Source organism: Megascapheus bottae, chromosome 9 (assembly GCF_031878675.1).
Source record: "Megascapheus bottae isolate mThoBot1 chromosome 9, mThoBot2.hap1, whole genome shotgun sequence".
Classification (NCBI taxonomy): Eukaryota; Metazoa; Chordata; class Mammalia; order Rodentia; family Geomyidae; genus Megascapheus; species Megascapheus bottae.
Genome location: NC_143517.1, coordinates 10084768 through 10109943, shown reverse-complemented (window position 1 = coordinate 10109943; position 25176 = coordinate 10084768). Strand labels below are relative to the sequence as shown.

Here is a 25176-nt window from a genome sequence, read left to right as displayed (position 1 = left end):
CTTCATTACTCAAAATTAAAAAGATGCTTCACTTGAGCACACAAGTTACTATTGTTTATGTTGTTTTCTTCCTAAATTGGCTTCTTACATGGAAGTCTGTTTTTCAGCATTATATCTTGAAATAGCTCACATGTTTCTTACAGTTTGTGAAAAATGTCTTAATAGCTGAATGAATGCTGAAGACAAGCATCACACAAATATATATCTTTGAGCTCTTCATCATTAAACACACATTGATGTTCCTGTCTATCTTCTCGAACATTTATATACTAGTCCAGTTAAACTTTGATTCCTTATTTGCTCATCCAGGCCTTATTTAATCTTCATATTATGTTAGTTGGATATTGACTGTTAGTGATAAATGACCACCTACATGAGAAACAGAAATTCCTTTAAAAAAAAAAGACCATAAAATTTAAACTGAAATTCACTTGTCCAGTAGAAGTGTTCTACATAAGCTTGGGAATGGAGCTATTTTAGGAACATTTTTAAACATAAACATGTGCAAAGCTCACCATACACTGATTACCAGTTTCTTCTCACTGACACTAATGAGGCTGCTGACAGGTTAAATGTTGTGTATCATACACATTTCCAAGCAGTGGGATTTGTGAATGTAAGGCTCATTTTTTATTTTAGAAAAGAAATGTTTGTTGTTAGATAGGCATACAGATTTTATTGTAATTGACTGCTTTTTTTAAGCATTCAGGTAATTTTTAATAATAAAAAATTATGAAAATATCTGGGCAGAATAGCCTGAGTGGAAAAATAAAACAGATTCTTAAAACTTCAAGCTCTATTTGGAGCATGGTTTACTCATCAGAAAAATGTCAAGATGCTGAGACATTTAGGCAGTGGGAAGATACTTGTGGCTCTAGTACAAACCCTGACCACTAAGTTACACAGTGGCATTTGCTACATTTTGAAAATAAGCTTTTGGCCTGTTCAGTTTCTTTGCACATAAATAACAATGAAAAATAAATGATCTTTTCTGGCAAGTTTGCCACTATAATATGCTATATTTTTCTGCCTCTTACAATAATATGAACCAATCACTTAATGGTGCAAAAAACCTAAGTGGAGTGTTTCCATTTTAGATGAATAATATTCGAGCCATATGCTGATAGTTCATGTCTGTAATCTTAGCTGCTTAGGAGGCTGAGATCTAAGGTTCAAAACCACTCAGGGAGAAAAGTCTGTGAGATTTTTTAAATCTCCAATTAACCAGCAAAATGTCAGAAGTAGAGGTGTGGCACAAGTGATAAAGCACCAGTGAAAAAGTGGAAAAGCCAAGTGAGAGCAAGGCTTTGAATTCAAAACATGTATGTGTGTACACACACACACAGCAGTATTCCAGTAATGTAGCCTGTTTACACAATTGTTTTTGTGAAACTTAAAGATGGTTCTATACAATTTATAAAACTGCAATGTGTGGTTTGCCCAATTTTTGGATACAGTACTGGGGATTTGTTAAAGCTTGGGCTTTTTGTTTTTTTCACCAATCTCTCTCTGTTCTGAGATCTTCATATCTTTGCCCATATCCTGAACACCTTCAAAATGTATCAAGCTTTCCTTAGCAGTTTCAATTTCTCAGCTTAGGAATAAACCTTCCCAGAAACACAAAGAGGGGTTTGGCTTAATTTTTAAATCTTCTTTATTTTTCTGTTTTTTTTCCTGTTCCATAGAATATAACCTTAATGATTTGAAATTAACTACTAGCTGTCTTGGAAAATGTTCTCCATTTCAGATCATTGATCTTATGGGTAGCAAAGCCAAAGACTCAATATTAAATTATTCACATGAGATAATTTAGTATGAAACCACAGAGCTCTGAGGGATGAATTGAGTCCATTAGTGAAGACCTTCCTGGATACTATTGGTCTTCTTAGTGTTTCAAGAGAAAACTCTTCAAGGGCTATGAGCCTGCTAGGGGGTGTTATTTTTCAAAATCACAAACCAGAGTGGGCCTTAGAGGATTTGAGGATGGAAACGTAAGAGGTCAGCAGGATGGGGCTGGACCAGCAGTTTCATGACACATCACTTTCAAGGAAAGTAGACTCATCTGCACTGTGGGTACTGAGTCATTTATTTCCCAAAGCAGGCACAGTTGTCTCACCTGTCTTCCCTAGCTAGCATTCAAAGGAATATCTCAATGGGCAGACCATCAGTAAATGGTGTGTTAGTTGGAGGCTTTGTCCCCCCAGCTTTTTCTTCCTCTTGTTCTGACTTCAGTTAAACTTGCTGCCTTTAAAGATAATGGTTAAGAAGTAGAACTGTGACTAAAAGTGGTAGAGTACTAGTTTTGAGTGAAAAAGGTCAGGAACAGCTCCAAGACCCCTAGGTTCAAGCCCCATGACTGATTTTAAAAAAAGATAATGGTTATTTTCAGTAGGAAGCTTCTGCTTCGCTGGAAGTTTAGGTCCAAATGTGTTAGCCCCAAGGTTATGAATGAATTAGATCCATGAGAATAATAGTAGCTGTCAGATTCAAGCTCCCTATTGCTGGCAATAAACTAAGCATGGGATTTGCAGACATTATCTCACTTAATCTTTACAACAGTTCAGCCACAATGAAACAGATTAAGTGACTAGGGAAACATAAAAAATATAAATAGTAAATTTCAAGAGTGAGGACTCTGGCTTTGAGAAAGTCTAAGGCCCAAGTCAGACTCCATCCTTGATTCTATCTTTAATTTTACTGTACAGCTATAAAAATCAGAATGTTGACATACTAATTTCAGTCCTTTCCATATTGAGAGAGCCACAATGTGTTACACATTTGAAATATTCTGAGAAATGCTAGGTTGAGCCAAATGAAACCAAGGGTATTTGAACTTGCTTTGGCTACAAAGTCAGGAAATTGACATGTGTTCACATATAAAAGCCATGGAAATATAAGGTGGCTTTTTATTTTACCCAGATTCACTTATCCAAAGTGGCAGTTCACCCCCTGTCTTTACTAGCTGTTTTCTTGTGTATATTAGTCCTACCCTATATTTGCATATGAGGAAAGTGAAGTTTAAGGATTGGCTTGTATTTAAAGAACTAGTTGGATAGAGGGGGAAAATCCATAGCATTATTATGTATATTTTAATAATATTTAGCAATTGAATGAAATTCAGTAAGCTGTAAATTATTTTTGTGATTGTTATTACTATTATTATTATGATTATTATTTTGTCCCCATATTGGGGTTTGAAATCAAGGCCTGGAACTGTCCTTTAGCTTATTTGCTCAGAGATAGCACTCTTCCAACTTGAACTACAACTCCACCTCTGGCTTTTTGGTGGTTAATTGAAGACAGGAGGCTCACAGACTTTCCTTCTTAGGCGGGTATTGAACCATAGTCCTTAGATTTCAGCCTCCTGAGTCACTAGGATTACAGACATAAGCCATCAATGCCTAGCTTAAAATATTTTAAAACTTGGGCAACCTTTAATTTTTAATAAAATTTTATTTTAGAAAGATCCCATGAGGTGATTTAGGCACCTGCTTGGACATTCTGTGGTTCCATTTAAATCATGTCTCTACATGTTATTGGAAAGAAATAAAATTATTCAGTACAGTGATTCATGTTAGAAAAATTGTGAATCTCCTAAGTGGACTATGATAGAACATGAAAACAATGATAACATATGTAGTTATGGAGACAAATATGAACTATTTGGACAGTGACATGACGATACCTATTGGCATGGAAAATGATTGAGTCCATTTTATGAGATTAGATTAAATTATAAAATGGCAGAGCAATAATAATATAGCTAGCTAATAAAAGGCTAGCTATATTATTATTGCTATATGTAAACCAATGTACTACTTGGAGCATGTTATTGTATTATTTATCTTCTTTAATTGTAATCTCTTTTTTTAATATTTTTATTGTAATTAATAAAAGGGTTACATGATATTTGCCAGATAGAAGGTGCATTAATTCACATACATTGATACCCTTTCACATGTCTTGGTCCCCATTACCCTCCCCCTCACCCCCCATCTTGGTTTTCCCACTTCCCTATCTAATTTCAAATAACCAAATACAAATATATCCAATATATCAGATAACGGAGTGAGATACTGTAACAATATGATATAACCAAGGGACAGCAAAAGAGTTGAGAGATAACATAGTACATTAAGAACAACAATCATTCATTATATGGCTGTTTCAGTTTCCTGGAGGTCCTTTCAATACTATATGGCCTTATGTATCAAGGTTTTACTCTATTGCAAATCTCTACTAGTCAAGCCCGAGGTTTCTACTGATTATGACAATGAGGGAAACCATTGAGCCTAAGTTCCTTTGAGTCTGGCTTACTTCACTTAATATGATTTTTTCTAAGTCTTTCCATTTCCTAACAAATGGGGCGATGTCGTTTTTTCTGACAGCAGCATAGAATCCCATTGTGTACAAATACCACATCTTGTTGATCCACTCATCAACTGAGGGACATCTAGGTTGGTTCCATATCTTTGCTATGGTGAATAATGCTGCAATGAACATTGATGTGCTAGTGGATTTAGTATGCCCTAGTTTATGGATGGTTGGGTAAATGCCAAGGAGTGGAATTGCTGGGTCATAGGGGAGCTCTATGTTTAGCCTTTTGAGGCACTGCCATACTGCTTTCCATAGTGGTTGAATGAGTTTGCACTCCCAACAGTGTAGTAGTGATCCCTCCTGGCCACATCCCCTCCAGCATCTGTTGTTACTAGTTTTCTTGATCCTGGCGATTCTAACTGGAGTGAGGTGGAACCTTAGCGTTGTTTTGATTTGCACTTCTTTTATGACCAAAGATGTTGAGCATTTCTTCATGTGTCTATAGGCCATTTGTGTTTCTTCTTCAGAGAAGACTCTCTTTAAGTCTTTGGCCCATTTTTTGATGGGATGGTTGTTACTTTGGAGATTAGTTTTGGAATGCTTCAATTTTTTGAGCTGTTGATATATTTTAGATATGAGGCCTTTGTCCGTTGTTTGGTTGGTGAAGATCTTCTCCCACTCTGTAGGCTTCCTAATTAATTTACTAGCTATGTCCTTTGCCATACAAAAGCTCTGCAGTTTAATACAGTCCCACTTATCCAGCCTTTCTCTGATTTGTTGTGATTCTTGGTCCTTATTAAGAAAGTTTCGACCTGTGCCAAGGAGGTCTAGTGTATCTCCTATTCCTTCTTGTAAAGTTTTCAGTGTGTCAGCTTTTACCTCGAGGTCTTTGATCCATTTGGAGTTATTCTAGTGCAGGGTGACAAAGAAGGATCCAACTTTAGTTTTCTGCAGGTGCTTAACCAGTTTTGCCAGCACCACTTGTTGAAGAGGCTATCTTTCTTCCATTCTATTTTTTTGGCTCCCTTGTCAAAGATTAAGTGGCCATAGGTCTATTATTTAATATCTGGGTCCTCAGTTTTATTCCATTGGTCTTCAGGCCTGTTCTTTTGCCAGTACCAAGCTGTTTTGATAATTATAGCTCTGTAATAGAGTCTAAAGTTTGGAATTGAAATTCCTCCGGCGCTGTTCTTTCTGCTAAGAAGTGTTTTTGCTATACGGTGTCTTTTTTTATTCCATATGTAATTTTGAATTGCCTCTTCTGTTTCTTTAAAAAGTGACATTGGGATGTTGATGGGTATTGCATTGAATTTGTAGATAGCCCTTGGCAAGATTGTCATTTTCACAATGTTGATTCTTCCAGTCCAGGAGCATGGGAGGTTTTTCCATTTCCTTAGTTCTGCTTTAATTTCCTTTTTCAGGGTTTTAAAGTTTTCATCAAAAAGGTCCTTTACATTCTTAGTTAAGCTAATTCCTAGGTACTTTATTTTCTTTGAGGCTAATGTGAAAGGAGCTGCTTTCCTGATTGTTGCCTCATTCCTCTCACTGTTGGCGTAAAGGAAGGCAGTTGATTTTTGAGGGTTGATTTTATAGCCTGCTACTCTTCCAAAGTTTTGAATCAGCTCAAGGAGCTTGGGAGTAGAGTCTATAGGATTCTTTAAATACAGAATCATGTCATCTGCAAAGAGGGATAGTTTTATTTCCTCTTTCCCTACTTGGATCCCCTTTATACTTGCTTCTTGCCTTATTGCACTGTCTCAGAATTCTAATACTATGTTAAAGAGGAGTGGAGAGAGTGGGTATCCTTGTCTTGTTCCTGATTTTAGAGGGAATGGCTTTAGCTTTTCGCCATTAAGTATAATACTGGCTGTGGGTTTGTCATGCACAGCCTTTATTACATTGAGGAATGTTCCATGTATTCTTAGTTTCTCCAGAGCTTTTAACATAAAGGGGTGTTGGATCTTGTCAAATGCCTTTTCTGCATCTATTGCGACAATCATGTGATTTTTGTCCTTGCTCCTGTTGATGTGTTGAATTATGTTAATTGATTTGCATATGTTGAACCAGCTTTGCCTTCCTGATGAGCTGAATAGTGTTATCATCCCTATTTTATTGACTTAGAAAGTGAGACCTAAGCAAATTAAGTAACAGATGACCCGAGAGCTCCATCTGGAATTCCCAGCTCCAAAATCAGGCTTCTGTGATCAGACTTATGTTATGGAAATCAAAATCAAAAGCGGAAAATGAAATGTAACCCTATAACCATACTGAGAGGAAACAAATCTCTTCCCTGTTCTTGTATCATTAGTGAAGTTAGTTTCCTAATAGAAAAGCCAGAGAAACCCCCGAATATAAAAGCTAAGGGCTTTTCTGGCAAGCCATGGGAAAGGGACTGAGGGAAATCATAGCACCAGCTATGACAAAGGAAACTATCCTCTCCCACACACATTGCTCAGTACTCTCACAATGTTTGGGGCTTGTGCTTATTAACCCTGAATTCAGGACTCAAAGATACCTCTCTCCCAAGCCTGGCCCCAGGAAGAGCCTTTGTAAGGCTTTTCTCTAGGGGCTGGCTCAAATCAACTGTGTTTTCTGGTTGTATTCAGGCTTTTCCCATTGTGATTTTGTTATCGTTTTCCACTGAGTTTTTGCCTCATACTCTAGTCCTAGTAAATCCCGTATTGATTAAGCTCTCGTGTTGATTTGTTTTAACTGCTACCACCAATCTTGCCCGTGAAATTACCTCGAAAGTTGAAGACTGACTTTGACCTTGACTTTGCTTTTAAGCTTGCTTTGCTGGACTTGTGCATCTACTTTGACTGGGTCTAGGGTATAAACTGTGATCCTCCTCCATCCCTTGTCATATCTCCTAGAAGTCCTATCTCATATTTCCAAGTCCTCTTATCAGAGTAAATCTGTTTAGAGCAATCCTTAATCATACCAATCTTAAGTAATTCCTCTTTCCTTTACATTCTGAAATGCTTTAATCCAACACTTCAGAAGTACTACTCTTTATTGAGAGCCCAAGTCCCTATTTCCTTCTAATTCACTTCTTGCTTCAGAGTGTGTCTTTCTGGCCCTTTGCATCTCAACTTATTGTAGATACCTTGTACATAAGAGGCTCACAACAGCTGTTTCTATACCAAATGAGCACTCACTGTCTTTTATTGAATACAGGCTTCCAAAATTAATGAGCAGAAATAAAATAAATCTCATATTTTCCTACCAAAAATTCCTTTGGTAACTGTTGCTTGAAAAATTAGTACATTGTGTGTTTTTAAATGAAGATGATTTATTGCTATTGTCTAACTTGTGAAAAAAGACAAAAAAATTGTTTGCAGGATCATTGGCTTGAGCACATCAATGGCACTGTCGGACAATTCTTGCTGAGTGTTAAGATGATTTATGTAACAGAGCGAAGCTTTCCACAGTAATACATTATAGTCTCAAGCTATCAAGCCTTGTTCATGCAGAGACAAAAGAATCTGAAATAAAAATACCTTCTTCTTCTGAAGGTCTACTAAAAAAAAAGGCTATAGATGCTGCTTGAATCCTTTGGGGAAAAAAGTCACCATTTTAATGCAATATCTCAACTTCTGAAAGTGTACACAAGGAGTTTACTATTTTTCTAATAAGTTTTTCAGTTCCCTTTGCTTTCTGTTGAGTTATTCAAATCATGCGACAGGAGTGTTCAATAATAAGGAGATAAAACATAGTGTTTAAACATTGACATTTTTCTCTCCTTGACTTTCTGAATAATTTTACAGATTTAAAATTAAGGCATTCTGGATCTGTTTGATGTTCATAGTATTTATTTATCTTTCAAATAAAGATCTATATGAGAAACATATTTTACAATGTTATAACCATACCCATATTTTCTAGGCTATGCATGATTGCATGAATCCATCACATAATTTAAAGATGAATACAAGATGATGTCTTTTGAATTCTTCTGAGTTATGGGACTTCTTGTCACCAAAGATTGAGTGCTGTGTATAATGATTGTAATATGTGGACAAAACCTCAGAAATATAGTTCCCCCTTTGGTAGACAATTCAGTGTTAAAAAGAGAAAAAAAAAGGCAAAGTCTCAAAGAAACTAGTCTTTATTGGTTCAGTCAGCATGTATTAGGCCTGTGTCTGGACAGTATAAAAACAGAATTTCTCTGCCGTCAAAAGTCAAGTCAGCATAATTAACATTCCACTTGCAGATGCAATAATGTAGAATGAGAATCAAAATCAGAACAGACTGTGTTTCAGGAAATGTGGATTGCAAAAAGGAGAAATAATGTAAACAGGATACCCATGGAATATGTAAAGAAGTATGATGAAAAAAGAATACAAATGTGTAATTAAACTAACAAGGGACATGAGATCTTCCAGAAATTAAGTGAGAAATTTCTTTTTCATTCCCACTGAAATGATATTAGAGAAAGAAAAACATGTAGAACAGATGTTGGCATTTCTCAAGGGGTTACAAGGACATACATGCTAGTGGATCAATTCAAAGCAGGTCAGAAGAATTCCTTGGAGTTTTTCTAACCCCAGTTACATAAAAGTTGAACTATAAACAACTTACCAACCCTGAGTTCTCCTGGAAGGAGCCTAGCTGTGGGTACTCACAAGCTCTTTAGCACCTTCAGCATCTTTGTTCCTCCCTGTCCTCTATTTTCCTTATTCTTGAATTTAAAACATGTAGCTTAGTTCTGCTAAAATAAAGGTTCCCACTATTTGGTGGGAAGGCAATTAAATAACATTATGTGTGAATGGGACCTTATCAATGAAATTCCTTGACAATACCACTGTGGGAAGCATTTCAATCTCTAGTATAATCTCTAGTAAGTTGCCTACAGGTGTTTATTTATTTAGACATGGCCTTATCCAAATCACATATAAGCCGATTTAATTACCATAGTTACAGAAGGTAGCTATCACTCTTCCATTTGAGTCCCAGCTTTTGGTTGGAAAATAAGTCTCGTGGACTTTCTTGTCTGGGCTGTCTTTGAATCATAATCTTCAGACTTCAGCCTCCTGAGTAGCTAGGATTACACAGGCTTGAGCCCCTGGCACTTGAATAGGTTGCCCTTTATAACGAACTTTCGAGTCTGGGCGTGGTGCCTGTAATCCTACCTACATGGCAGGTAGACTTAGCAGGATCTCATGATCTCAGGACAAAATTGGCAAAAATGCAAGACACTCACGGAAAAAAATATATATATAGGGAAAAAGGGATTAAAAACATGGCTCAAATAGCAGGCTGATGATCTAGCAAGAACAAGTCTCAAGTTCAGTCCCCAAGATTAAGAGGAAAACTTATCTAGAAAACATATTCTTAGGCATTTTTGTTTTTAATATTCTTAGGAAGTTCATGAGTTGAGCTTCTATGACTTCTGCATACGAAGAATAAGAAATCTGCTTGAAACCAAGCGCAGAAGTGCTCTAAAATCTCTGGATGCAGACTTGTCTTTGGACTCCAAAGTCATGGTTCTATTCCAACCTCCCCTATGACCACACTTACTACTCGCTGAAGGACTCATTATGCACACTCCCAAGTAGCCTAAATCTATCTGTTTTTCATCAGAGAAAGATGGAGCACTTTATAAGCTAAATGTGCAAATACCACCTCTTAAAATTTGAAGAAAATGACACCCAAGAGTCACCAACTATTATTTAAGACTATAAACATACTCTCTGGAGGATGATAACATATTTAAAGACTACTTTAATGATTTCACCAATCCTCTTGTAACTTTGAATACTTCATTTCTTTTCCCGAATTAGCCAAAGTCATGCTAGTATGCCCCATGACACATTTGGACCCCTAAAATGTCTCCTCCTTCAGGCAAAGTGAACAGATGCCTCTGTGTTGGAATTCAGGGGTGCAAACATGAATCTCATGCACACACTACCATGCACACACTTCCTTGTGTCTGTAACCAGTGAGTAGCTTGAGATGAGGGTGATTGGGTTGAATAGCAATCATGTGATTTTAGGTTCTTTTAATCACTTGCATGTGCACGCATGCATGCATGCACGCACGCACATGCACACGCACACACACACACACACACACACACACACACACAGAGGCATAGTTCAGAACAAATCAGTTTACATATTTACTTGTTTCCAGTTTGATCTAGGGTAAAATGAGAAATATTAACCTGGATTTTATCCAACTGTCCTTCAATACGTTCTCTTCTTTTGTATGGATGATTATTATTGGTCTCCATGGATCGGGAAGAGAGAAATGGCCCAATACAGGCTGTGGTTAGACTCTGGCTTTTAGAACAGGGTAGATAAGAAAGACTATAGGCAGTTATCAGGGGTACAATGCCCGATTTGAGGGCCCATACCTGGCCCACCCTGTCGTTTTACACTTGATCGCTGTCCATAATAGCCTCTCAGAAGATGGCACTCATTCCTTTGAGGTTTGTAACCCAGATTAATACACACACACACACACACACACACACACACACACACACACACACACACACACGTGCTCCTGAGGTTTCATGGGGATATGGGGACTCTTTTGGAAAGACCAAATAATCTTTGTTGCTGAAAAAGGAGAGGATGGCTGATTGTTTAGAGTCCATGCCACACTGAAACTTGTGGGAATGTGAAAAGGATCTGAAACAGTGGCAAGCAAGGCAGGTTCCTTCCTGTTACCTGGCCTTACAGAGCCTTCTTTGATTGCCCCAGTCCCTGATACTTCTCACCACAGTGCCTTCTCATCACACTTGGACCTTGACACTGAGCAAGCATGTACATTGAAACCACAGCTGAATTGTGAGCTCAATGTCCCCAGCATTCCCCTGAGATAGCCCGCTGCCTGCCTGCAAAGGGTATCACAGTTAGACAACATGAGAGCCAAGAGCATCCTGAGCTCTACTTCCAGAATCCTCTGGAATCTCTGTGTCACTGCAGGATATCAGTGCATCCCACTCTCAGGATCCAGAGTAGCAGCCCAAGGGACACAGATTCTAGTCCATTCCACACAGCCTTCCTTAGGTTTCCCAAATGCTGACTGTGCCAAAAGGATATTTTTGGACTATTTACACACTGTGAGTTGAATGTTACACACTGTGTTGTCACCCAGCCAGGACAGTCCTGGGAATACAAGATAATTATTCAACCCTGTGGAATAACAGTATATTCACAAACTTCATGCTTTTAATGATTCTCTGTTGCATTCATCCAGGCAGGCATTCAGTGATTCTTTTGTTTATTCATTCAGCAAACATCTTACACAAATTGTAACCAGCCTCATGAGGAATAAGATAAAATATTGAGTCATATCCTATTACATTATATACCCTTCTCAAGCTACAAATCAGCTCTAAAGCTTCACCACTGTTAAGTTAAACATATTCCTATTATATTTTTAAAAAATCAAAGTAAGGTTATCCTGTCATAGAAATTGATATTGGGAAATTAGCTAATTGAATCTCAAACTTAAAAATTAGTAATTAGTCTGACATTGAGCACTTTTCATATTCTGGGACAGTTTGACGTTTAAACAATTACCACAATACTTTTATATGGCATTAGTTACACTTTAATAGTCTCGAAGCAGATAGCCATATCAGGCTTTATAATGCAAAGCATAGAAATTGCTAGGTAACCTTAGGTTGTTAAAATTCCTGACCCACATAACTACTCATTACCAGTTAAGTTGTGGAATCTGTGGTTTTGGTATATAATTGCATGTATTAAATAACCTTAATGTGTAATTACATGAAAATAAACCATGTAGCTTAGCTAAATTGCAGTACAATTGTTATCACCGAATGTAAAGTGATACCAATTAAACCTTCCCTTTAAAACACCACAAATTAAGATTTAACTACTGAAGAAACTTTAGAATATAAAACATTACCATACCCTGAATAGCATATCCCTTAGTATTTGCAGAGGTGTAATGGCTTTTCTAAAATTGAAAACATGTTTTCCTGTAACTTTGTATTAATTGTGCCTTATTCAGGGAAATTTTAAATAGGCATTGACTGATTCCTTAAAAGATACATACCAGACTGAGTGCTGGTAGCTCACGCCTGTAATCCTAGCTACTAAGGAGCCTGAGATCTGAAGACCACAGGGCAAAGTCAGCTGAGGAAACAAAATCCTTGACACTCATATCTCTGGTTATTCAGCAGAAAGCTGGAAGTGGAGAAGTGGAAATGTTGACTCAAGTAGTAGAGTTCCAGCCTTGAGTGAAAAAGCCAAGTGAGAGTTTGATGCACTGAGTTTAATTCCCATTATTGTTGGGGGTGGGAGAGTGCAGAACATGTGTACAACAGATTCTGCATTTGCAATATTTATAAAGAGACAAATTATGAATTTCTGTGCTCATGTCAAGTAAGTATTGAGTTTTAATGGATGGACTTTGGGTATAATTTGAGTCAAAGAAAAGCCTGTTGCTAATACTAATATTAATTCTTAAATTATGAAATTCTGTTTAAAAAAAACCATTGGGTAATGACAATTTGGCATCATTAAAACTATCAAAATAGTAAGACTTGAATCACTTAGGTAAATATCACTGCAACAAAAATTCTTTTTTCATCTATATTGAGTAAACGGTTTACTAACCTTGTGAAATTAGACAAGTTGTTAAGTTTCTGAGCCTCAGTTTCCTCTTTAGAAAAGTGAGGATAAATAATAAACACACCAAGGATTATTATAGGGTTTCAGTGAAGGAAACAGCCAGGTATTGATACCTCATACCTGGGATCTTAGCTACTTAGGAGGCTGCAATCCAAAAATTGAAACTTGAAGCCAGACCATGCAGGAAATTCTATGTCTGTAATTAACTACTACCAAAAAGCTTGGAAGAGGAGGTGTGATTCAAGAGGTAAAGCACTGGCCTTGAGTTTAAGAGCCAAACAAGAACAAGAAGTTCTGAGTTCCAGTGCCAGTGCTGGCACAAAAAAAGGAGAGAGGAAAGAAGGGAGGGAGGAAGACAAGAAGAAAATTAAATACTTTCTTCATAGGAAGTAAGCATTAATAAGCTTCCTTTCAGCAGAGCACCAGTGGCTCATGCTTGTAATCCTAGCTACTTCAGGAAAGCTAAAGTTCATAGCTGGCCGGGGCAGGAAAGACCAGAGACTCTTATCTCCAATTAAACACCAGAAAACCAGAAATGGCACTGTGGTTAAATGATAGGGGTTGTTAGCCTTGAGCTGAAGAACTCAGGGACAGCACCCAGGTCTAGAATTCAAGCTTTGCAACTGACAAACAAACACACATACCTTCTCTTCTACCTCCCAATTGTGCATCTTTTATGCTTCACAGAAGCGTATTTAGAACTATACACCTGGGCCTAAAATATATCAGAGAATTTGATCAAACTCTATCTTGAATACAGAACACTAACATATATTTTCAAATCAGAAATACATATATATATAATATCTACATATTGTTAACAGAAGACATTGGTAACAGATGATTGAGCTCTTGGAGCTAGTGACTTTATTTAAAAAAAAAAAAGAAAGAAAGAATGTTGGGTAAATGCCAAGTAGTGGAATTGCTGGGTCATAGGGGAGCTCTATGTTTAGCCTTTTGAGGCACTGTCATACTGCTTTCCATAGTGGTTGAATGAGTTTGCACTCCCACCAACAGTGTAGTAGTGATCCCTCCTGGCCACATCCCCTCCAGCATCTGTTATTATTTGTTTTCCTGATCCTGGCCATTCTAACTGGAGTGAGGTGGAATCTTGGAGTTGTTCTGATTTGCATTTCTTTTATGACCAGAGATGTCGAGCATTTCTTCATGTGTCTATGGGCCATTTGTGTTTCTTCTTCAGAGAAGACTCTCTTTAAGTCTTTGGCCCATTTTTGATGGGATGGTTGTTACTTTGGAGATTAGTTTTGGAGTGATTCAATTTTTTGAGCTGTTGATATATTTTAGATATGAGGCCTTTGTCCGTTGTTTGGTTGGTGAAGATCTTCTCCCACTCTGTAGGCTTCCTAATTAATTTACTAGCTATGTCCTTTGCCATACAAAAGCTCTGCAGTTTAATGCAGTCCCACTTATCCAGCCTTTCTCTGATTTGCTGTGATTCTTGGTCCTTATTAAGAAAATTTCTACCTGTGCCAAGGAGGCCTAGTGTATCTCCTATTCCTTCTTGTAAAGTTTTCAGTGTGTCAGCTTTTACCTCGAGGTCTTTGATCCATTTGGAGTTATTCTAGTGCAGGGTGACAAGAAGGATCCAACTTTAGTTTTCTGCAGGTGCTTAACCAATTCTGCCAGCACAACTTGTTGAAGAGGCTCTCTTTCTTCCATTCTATTTTTTTGGCTCCCTTGTCAAAGATTAGGTGGCTATAGGTCTGTGGTTTAATATCTGGGTCCTCAGTTCTATTCCATTGGTCTTCAGGCCTGTTCTTGTGCCAGTACCATCCATAAACTAGGGCATACTAAATCCACTAGCACAACAATGTTCATTGCGGCAGTATTTACCATAGCAAAGATATGGAACCAACCTAGATGTCCCTCAGTTGATGAGTGGATCAACAAGTTGTGGTATTTGTACACAATGGACTTCTATGCTGCTGTCAGAAAAAAAGACATTGACTCATTTGTTAGGAAATGGAAAGTCTTAGAAAAAATCATATTAAGTGAAGTAAGCCAGACTCAAAGGAACTTAGGCTCAATGGTTTCCCTCATTTGTCATAATCAGTAGAAACCTTGGGCTCTACTAGCAGAGATCTGCAATAGAGCAAAACCTTGATACATAAGGCCATATGGTAGGAAGCTAATTGAAAAGACCTCCAGGATATTGAAACAAAATCGATATAATGAATGATTGTTGTCCTTAATGTACTGTTATCTCTCATCTCTTTTTCTGTCCCTTGGTTATCTCATATTGTTACAGTATCTCACTTTGTTATCTGATATATTGGATTTATTTGTATTTGGTTATTTGAAATTGGATAGGGAAGGGGAAAACCAAGACAGGGGAGGGGGTAGAGGGGAGGGTAATGGGGACCAAGACATGTGAAAGGGTATAAATATATGTGAATTAATGCACCTTCTATCTGGCAAATATCATGTAACCCTTTTTTTAATTACAATATATATATATAAAAGAATGTTAGGTAGCCTTTAAGAAAAATCATTGGCATGGATGAATGAAATCATCTCTTCATACACTTCTATACTCCCACATACATACACACACACACACACACACACACACACACACACACACACACACACACGCTTCTCCATCTTAATTCCAGATGTTCTAAGCAGCTCTTCATTTTACCTCCTCTTCTGACAGCACCTAAACAAATACATCAAATCTTGTGCAGCATTTAGCGATTGCAACTTGGAGATTTTCTTTTCCATTAGACAAATAGAAAGCATCTGGAAAAAATAAACCCCGATTCTTGGACGAGAGTATAAAGCTTATTGACTGAACAGCCCTTACATTACTTTCTTTGGCTCCCACCCTTTGCCTGTTCATTTCAGACCTTGCCACAGTACAGCAAGAGCTATGCAGTTAGACAAGAGATCCTTGTTACCCTCTGTGCATGCAAACTGTATGAAGGCCCTCTTAATTTGAAAGGCAGACTTCAACTTTACTGTGAACGCTCTCTTAATTTGAAAGATCGGCTTGTAAGAATTATCTAGACCAAATGTTTCCTTTCATATTATAACACCTGTTCGACAAAGGATGGCTAAATATTGCTGTGTATTGATATTAATTGCTAACAATGTGTCTTTATTCAGTTCTTTCTTTCTGTGTACCACATTCCACTTCAAAATGGGAGAGTTTCCAGATAACCTTTTCCTTCCTTCTCCCGTCCCTCTTTTCCCATTTTATCAAAAGTTAGTTTGTAAAAGAAACGCCCCAGGTTTACTAACGATATTTGTTCCACAGACTGACTCTTATTTCAGAATTAGTATCATAATAATATTAGTATTTTAGTTTGTCTTTCACAGCGAATTGAACTGATTGTAATATTATTTATCAGCTTTTAGGCAAAAATCAAACAAATGTTATTTGAAATTATGAAAGCACTCTTTTATTTCAATGACAACAATCTTTGAAACAAAATTGATTTTTGATAGTACTTAAAAATACATCAAACTTTCAACATACTGGTACTTTGGCAATGTGCTTAGATTACTTCTTTTCTAATAACTTTTCTTTTGTCAACTCTGAGCAGGTAGCTTTGAAAACCCAAAAGCAATTGCTACAGACTTCTGGAACTCATTTTTATTACATCCCATAATCTAAGCAGTAGGGAGTCTATGAAACATGTTTGATCAAATATTAATTTTATAAATTGCCTTCCTTCCCTACAATTCTCATGAAAAAAAGGTATTCAGCTAGATTAAAACTCTGGAAAATTTTAATGGGACCCTTTGAAATCTGTTTGAATTCAACTTCCTGGAAAAATAAAACCGCCTAATGGAAGTGGTCTTTATACCAGAAGTGGATATGCCTTTGAGGCAATTTTCTTCCCTGCATAACAGTGAAATCGTAGCAGGGTAATCTGAACATTTGAAACGTCTTGGCCAAATCCATAATGCTGCTTGTAATCATATCCACAGGCTCATGTGCAATCGTTCACGAACAAAGAGATGCTCACTGGAAACAATGTCCCTCTTGTCTTTTCAGTCCTACCCTGGTCCAAGTCTGGAAAGTGAAGACTTTAACATTCCACCCATCACTCCTCCCTCCCTCCCTGACCACTCACTGGTACACCTGAATGAAGTCGAGTCCGGTTACCATTCTCTGTGTCACCCAATGAACCACAATGGCCTGCTCCCATTCCATGCACAGAATATGGACCTGCCTGAGATCACGGTGTCCAATATGCTGAGCCAGGATGGAACGCTCCTCTCCAACTCCATCTCTGTGGTAAGAAACGGCTACCTGCTTGTGTCAGGGAGTGGCAGACAGTAAAGCTGAGGGACAGTTTCATACAAGACCCATAGAGGCATTTTTCCATAGAAAATATTCTCTGTGAGTCTCATAAATTGCTAAAGTAGGGAGCACTTGTGGCTGGTACCTGTAATCCTAGCTACCCAGGAAGCTGAAATCTGAGAATCATAGTTCAAAGGAAGCTGGGGCAGAAATGTTCATATGATTCTTAACCAGCAAAAAGCCAGAAATGGACTTCAGGTGGTACAGTGTCAGCCTTGAGCAGAAAAGCTATGTGACATTGGCCAGGCCCTGAATTCAAGGCCCAATACTTTGACACACACACACACACGCACACACGCACCGAGTAATAATATAATAAATTACAAAAGCCATTTTAATTTTCATGAATAAGTCAAATAAGTCAGTTATTACATGTGACTCACTGGTATTTATAATCTATCATATTAAGTGCTATTTGACTGTGCTTGCTGTCATTCAAAGTGGCTTACCAGGTTTCAGATAAAAAGCAATCATAAATGATGCCATCTCCCTTGCAGTGTCGGATTTCTCTCCACAAGTAAGAGGCCCACATCTTCTGAACAGGAACTGCTGTCAGTCTTTAATTCCTCTTCAGTCTCAAATTCAGCACACAAAAAGGAATGTTCATTTCTATTTTGGATGTATATTTCCTTTGGTCAAAATCCATCTCCATGTAAGAGATATTTTATTATTCTGAATTACTTAATAGTCAAAACTTCTCAAATTTAGTGGAATATTTATCAGCCTGAAAACTAGCAAAGAAAAAAAAGCTAGATTCCCAGCCCCTTCCCAGAAGGGCTCAAAAGTCTATATTTTCAACAAGCAGTGCATAATTGAGAAACAATGGCTTGTTACAAGAACTTCTGGTTTTAATATCATCTACAAAAATAGTTTTTCTGGGTTCTAAGGAGTGAAAAGTATTGTCAGTAGTTAAAGGCCAAGGTCAGAGCTTCTGATAGTGTCAGTGTGTGCTTTGGCTTTTGCCTTTCAGTTGCATAAACATCCAACCAACTATATTGTTTTTATAAGCCACCAGTGTAGTCATCTTCACAATGAAGAAATTGACGAGCTCCTCATAGCACATGTATATTTCTACTTATTGGAACCATTTGCAAATATATCGCTATATTGAATGACTTCTCAGGAAGGCTTTTCTGGCAATCTTCAACAGGATAGAGTTGATTACGAGTTGAAAGAAACCCCAGAGTAGTTGCTTTGGGGAATGAAGAGGAATGCCACATGGTACATAGAATACTGAAATCTGCAGCTGACTATCCCAAGCGGGGAGAGGTAGAGGGAGAACTCATTTTCAATATAGGAAATCCTGCACTTGCCCTGCTTTGTCAGAATATTTTCTGTCTGTGTTGATGTCACCTATGAGTATTAACCATGACTTCATAGAATGGAAACTGCATTTTTAAAAGCAAATAAGCTAAGTGTATGAATCTTGAAAAAAAAACACATACCTAGACTCCGTTAGATTAAGACTGAAGATTCAGAGCCTCATGAGGCAGTCAGGTCCTGCCTTAGCCCACTGACACTGCTTCATGTGAAACCAAGGAAGAAGGTAGCCAGTGTGTGTGACATTCTGCATAGTTGTGTAAGTTTTGCCTTCTGTGCTCTGTCCTTGAGGTACAAACAACATCCACAGGAGGATTTCGAAATACTCAGCTTATACCATTTAAGTCTCAAAAGCCTTTTTCATCATGACTTTTACCTCTTTTCTTCTTACCCTTAACAGCGCTTCTCTGTGTGCAGGCCACCAGTCTGGGTTTGAGAGCTGTGTGTGCAACTTTAGTAACAGTCAGTGTGGAATCTTTTCCAACATACTGTCTGCCCGTGGCAGCTTCTGAGCTCATGGGGCACACTCAGAACCCGACTTACCTCCAAGCCAGAGGCATGCCACTTTCTAGAATCCTTCTCCAACTCTACCTTCCTTACTCTCCTCTCCCCAGCCCTTTGACAAACTGGACTTGGTATTTTTTAACCTCAAAATGTTTTCCTTGGAGCTTGGAGCTCCTGAATGAGCTCCAACCACTCTGCAGAGGTGTATGTCTACTTTGCCTACTCACGATCCCCATCCCTGCACTTAGTGCTATAAGCAGTGCTTCTACAGCTGATGCCAGTGTTGATGAGGCTTTGGATAAGCTTTGGCTCTGCTCCATAGAACTGTGTGTGAAGCACTGGTCTTTTGTAACTTGGTGCCCAGTAACCACAGCTCCTGGCTATTGTGCATGGCCCATGGGACTGAAGGAGAAACATTGTACTTGATTTACATTTATGTCTTTGACATTTTAGAAGCCATATGCATGCCATGTGCAGTGGTACATGCCTATAATCCCAGCACTTGGGAGGCTAAGAAGGCAGGAGCATCATGTGTTTAAGGCCAGTGTGGAGCTATAGAGGGAAATAGATCCCATCTCAGGAAACCCAAAAAGAAGAGCAGGAGGTGGAGAAAGGGAAGGGCCTGGTAGTTTCTATATTAGACAGTACAGTCTAACTAATGATGCGGATTCTATTGCCAAGTATGTACAAGACCTAATTTTTGTTTTCAAGTCAGCATGATCTTGGAGAAAGTTGATGTAGAGATAAAATTTGTTGCTTCTGTTTCAAGGTTTGAATCTTTCTGGCTGGATTCCATGAGCCAGAATTTAATCCATGCTAAAGTTGCAATCGAAATCTTAAGAAGTTGGAAGAAACTAGGGCTATCTTTTGTCCACCAATTCCTTTAAGAAACAAAGAGCCTCTTCAGTTCTTGAGCTATTGCATGACTAGAATGCCATTCCTCAGAGTGTATGTCATTCTAATATGGTCATGAGTTTAAAGATGAACAACCATTCATCCTCCATAGCTTCCTATTTTCAATTTTAAAAACACTAAGGGATTGTGTTCCTTGAAAATGATATTCCATCGTATCTCCTTATTAAAAACTTGCTAAAACTCTAGTCTGATAACTTTACTCCTGCCTTATGTGATCACAAATGCAATTAATCAATACACAATGCATATGGTGTATCAACTGAGATTTAATTCTAAAAATATCAAATACAAATAATCAAATAAAAAATAATCAAACTATTTAATGGCTTGCCAAATTTTCTGGAATATATTTATAAGTAAGGACAATTTATATTACAAATGCCATGAAGACCAGACAAGAGTAGCTAAGGACATCAGGACATAAACACTGTCTACCTTGCAATTAGAGTCCTAAGGTCTTTCAAGGTTACTTACCACAGAAGAGCTATCAATAAAAACTAAAAAGTATAGATAGTAAATAAGGAATTTGCTGTAAAATTTTTAAAGTTTGAGTGTAAACCACATTGAACAGATAGTTTATACTTGTATATCTGTCTGTCTTTTATCTCCAACTGTCTTTTCCAGAACTTCTCAATGTAGCAATTTAAGTTGAGCCTTTTGCTGATAGGATTGGTGATATCTTTGAGTTAGTGTTTTCCTATGGTAGAACTTAGTATTTAGATGGGTGAGGGAGGTAAGTGTATTTCTTATTTATCCACTGAGTATATTTTATACATTATCGTGATGGCTAATATATAAAAAATGGAAGTTAGAGTGGGAAAGTGATTTCTTGATGGCTCAGCTAGTAAATACTCCAGCTTCATCATCCAGAATTGTGGAAACAGTAATAGGCCTTACTTCAGGAAGATAAAGGATTTTGAAAACTGCTTAGAGCAATGGCCAGTAGGAGGAAACATTATTGGCTGGGTGCCGATGGCTCACACTTATAATCCTAGCTACTGAAATCTGAGGATCAAGATTCAAAGCCAGCCCCGCACAAAAGTCCACTGAGATTCTTATCTCCAACCAGCCACCCAAAAACCTGAAAGTAGCCCTGTGGTTCAAGTGGTAGAATGGCTAGCCTTGAGCTGAAGAGCTCAGGGACAGCGCTCACACCCAGAGTTCAAACCCCGCAACAATAACAACAACAACCAAAATGAAAACAAGTTTGGCACTGGCAGCTCACAATCTATGGTTGTAACTACTCAAGAGGCTGCAATCTACGGATTCCAGTTTGAAGCCAGCCTTCCCAGAAAAAGTCTATGAGACCCTTATCTACCCCAAAAAGTTGGAAGTGGATGTGAAGCTCAATTGACTGTAGCTTTGAGCAAAAGTGTTCAGAGTCATTGACCATTCAAGTTCAAGCCTCAGGACCAGAACTAAAAATGACAATGACAATAGCAAACTATAAAAAGATCCCAAAAGTCACTTGAGTAGATGGATAAAGTTGAAGTAGATTAGAGGCAGAAGGAATGATATAAGGGACATACTCATACATTGATGTGTTGAATTGAAACCTCTTTGCACAATTACTTCAAATAATAAATAAAGATGAAAAATGTAGCAAAATCAAAGGAATACAAGGTGGAAACGTGAAGAGAGGAAAGTGGATATAAAATGTTGAATGTCATGTGTTACTTCCTATAAAGCAGTGCCATGCACAGAGGAAGCTCTAGACACCTTTAGTGAAAAAAAATCTCTTTGCTGTAAAAATTAAAATCCACTGAGGTAGAATATCTGCACTGTCTTCTAAAGTTTACCTTAGACATATACTGTGTGCACACACAGTAGGAGCATTCCCGCTTCCCAAATTTCCCGCCACTGCTTCCTCACACATTCCTGCTTATGCCTTTTCACCATTAGTCAGGATGTTTAACTCAGTCGTGTGTCCTCATCCCTGCAACAAGTTAGATTTCTTGCACTTTTCAAAAGATTCCATTTCCTTAGAGTCTTTCTATTCCAAGAACAGACTATAAAACAAGGGCGAATTTCTATAAGTACATACTACTGAATAAGTGCCAATTAATTCTTATTCTGTAGGTCCAAGTTCAACAGCCATTCATGACCCAATAGGCAAGAGTTCCAATTTCTCAAAATTCCCCTGAGTTATTTTTATCGTGGGTAATTGATTTGTCTGCACTTCTCAGAGAATGGAGTCTGCTTAGAAACTGCACAGAGGCATGAAAGGGTCAGATAAGTTTGTTAACCGTGGGCAAATCACACACTGTGTCCACCAGTAGGGTTGGACTTGTTCACTGGGTCCAAATGTAACTCTCTGAGTTTTCCAATGATTGATTATCAGACCATACAACCCTTGCCCAGAATTCACAACTCACTCGACTTATCACACGCATTCGTTACTTCGTTATGCTTCTCGTCATGGATATGGCCTTCTCAGTGGCTTAACTATCCCCTCCTTCAAAGCCAAATATCTGAAGATATTTGAACCTGCTGAATAGATCATTTCTTTTGAGGGGAAAATGTTATTCTGCCATGAAAGTGGAAGTGATTTTGCTCTGTGTGGATGGATGGGGTTTTCATGTCGTTAAAAAGAAGCTAGAAAACTATTTGGGGGAAGAAAGAAGAATAAGAAAGTGCTCATATTAAATATTCATGGCTTCAGAAAAAAAAGTCCTTTGATTCGTACAAACTGAAATCAAGCGCCTCTCTTCTTTTCTCCCTACTCTCATACATTCACTGCTGAGTTTAATCATGGATTGGTGGGAAGAAAAAGTAACCTTGTATAAAGTCATCCAAGCCTCTCTGCTCAGCCTATATGTGGCGATTGCTTGTTTTTTTTTTTTTTTTTTTTTTTTTTTTTTGTGCAGTCAACAGAAGCTCTTTCATACAAAGAAAGACCGTGCAAAGTTTTAGAATGGCCTCACAGAAAAGATTCATTTAGAACCTGGGCTTTTTTGTGGAGTATAGTTCCTAATGACACATTATAGAAAATTTACAATGAAAGAAAGCAACAAAGGAGATTTCATTTCTTTCAGTGCTTCAAATTTCCAGTTCTGGGGTTTAAAATGGAAAAAAGATGTTAAAAGGCAATAAAATTGGGGGGTTTATTTCCCAAATGCCTTTTTTCTTTTCCAGGCAACAAAAGCAAGCATAATGTCTATACTCAGATTTATTGTCATTTTTAGCAGTCAGTCATGGCACATGTTATATTCAAAGGCCACTGTACAACTGTTTCCACAACTGTCACTTTAGTAGGAAGGATTCAGAACTCAGGGAAAGGAAGCCAGAGTGTTCCTCTGGGCTCGTGGGGAGTGCTGTACATCAGGGAACTTAGATGTATTAGAACAGCATGAATTTCTAATATGTTGCCATTATAGGAAAGACCACTGGAATATTGAATAATACAGCTTTCAAAGCCAAGCAGCAAATGTGATTATAGACAATTTGATTGCTGTTTTTTAAATAAATATTTTCAAAATCTTGAGGTATTTTATTTCATGTGCTGCATAATATATGTAACTGTGTGTGTGTGTGCGTGTGTGTGTGTGTGTGTGTGTGTGTGAGAGAGAGAGAGAGAGAGAGAGAGAGAGAGAGAGAGAGAGAGAGAGAGAGAGAGAGAGATATTTTTCAGGACAGGATTGAACCCATGATGTTGATCCTATTTAGACATCAAATAATAGAAGCTTTAGTTTAAGGTGGGAGAGATGTCACAGTGGCGTGTTTCTTTCAAAAAATAAGAAAGGGGTAATGAAAAAGAAATGATTTTCCTACTTGACAGAAGAACAAAGGATGAAGAATAAATTAAATGTAGCATTATGTTCATAATTCATCCAATAGTTAGCAATTATAGTTTGGTTTTCCCCAAAACATATTATCCTTTTATGAATAGTGCAGAACATGAAGCAATCTATAAAACCATTTAGTATTATAAAGAATTTGTTCTTACTTTTGAGCATATGTAAATGAGCTTTTTTAAAAAAAACATATTCATAATATACATTGTTCGTACTTAGTTATAAAGGCCTCCTTAAGTCCCTTCTTTGCTCAACATCAGTCTTAACTTTGTGGCAATTAAAAAGTGGTTCTGTGGACTCAGTAGGTTCATGATTTGGGACTATTTTTTAGTGCTTTAATAAAATACTCCAAACTATAGATCTTCTTAATAGTGTTCAGGAGAGGAGCCAATTCAAAACTAACACTTTTCCTTTTCATGCCAAATAATTCAACTCAAGCTTCACCGGTATATAAGACTTATTTTTTTCTTTAGTTTTAGAGCTCATATTAATGTGGGCCTCCCTTGTGCACATTAGAAGTTAAAAAAATCTATAAAAAATCTGTAATATGATCTTCTGTAAGTAAACTCTGGAAGTTACTCAACTCAGCCTCTTCAGTTTATGCAGGGTAAATCTAAACCATGTAAGATATGTGGTTTCCTATCTAAAAGCCAAGATTCCATGGATTTCCTTGGTAGTCTGTTTGTGTTTAATTAACCTGGTGACATTAAGTTAAATTGCAGTAAGAGAGTTAGGTTCCTTCCAGGAAGTTCCTTATTAAAATTAAATCAAAATCTCTTCCTACAACTTCTGCCTACTCTGCTTCAGTCATCTAAATGTCTCAAGAACAGTTGATTTCAACCATTTGACATTTATTAAGCCAATTGTATAGTTGTGTTTTACCAGGCCCAAGTAACCCCAATTCCATGAACCTTTCCACAAAGGTCATTGTTTTTCAGCTTCTAAATCAAATTCACTTTCCCTCAAAAAAAAAAAAAGTACATTTAGGGAATGTTGACCCTTCTGAAGGCAAATGCTGAACATTTTGAGATTAGAGAAGAAAATCTGAATGTTTCTGATTGTTGTCTGACTCATCGTAGGTGCTTTATTCTGGTGTCTTCAGTAGTCACTAATTACTCATATACTTCATCTTGGTCTCTCACTGATCATTCGTTCAGCATTCTTCTTACAGCATCCATTTTGTCTTTGTATATCACATTTTACATCATGAAAGCAAACATCTGGGAAGGCCATCATAGTGTTATTTACCCTTCAAGGAATCTTTGGCTGGGTATCTATTAGTTAAATAGCCCTTAGCAAATAAGGAGAAGTAATGAAATAGAGTTGCTTATACATAATTGTCTTTGGACAAATGGATTCTAAGAATGAGTTCCAAGCT

General features: G+C 37.6%; 1 protein-coding gene across 2 annotated transcripts in view; it reads left to right on the top strand.

Annotated features, from left to right (window-relative positions):
* Positions 1 to 25176, top strand: part of Tox (thymocyte selection associated high mobility group box) — a 313525-nt gene that overhangs the window by 165503 nt on the left and 122846 nt on the right. For both annotated transcript variants that reach the window (XM_090338640.1, XM_090338641.1), the window contains exon 3: positions 16957 to 17199. In XM_090338640.1, coding sequence (XP_090194766.1) covers positions 16957 to 17199 — 243 coding nt within the window. The remainder of the gene's footprint in view (positions 1 to 16956; positions 17200 to 25176) is intronic.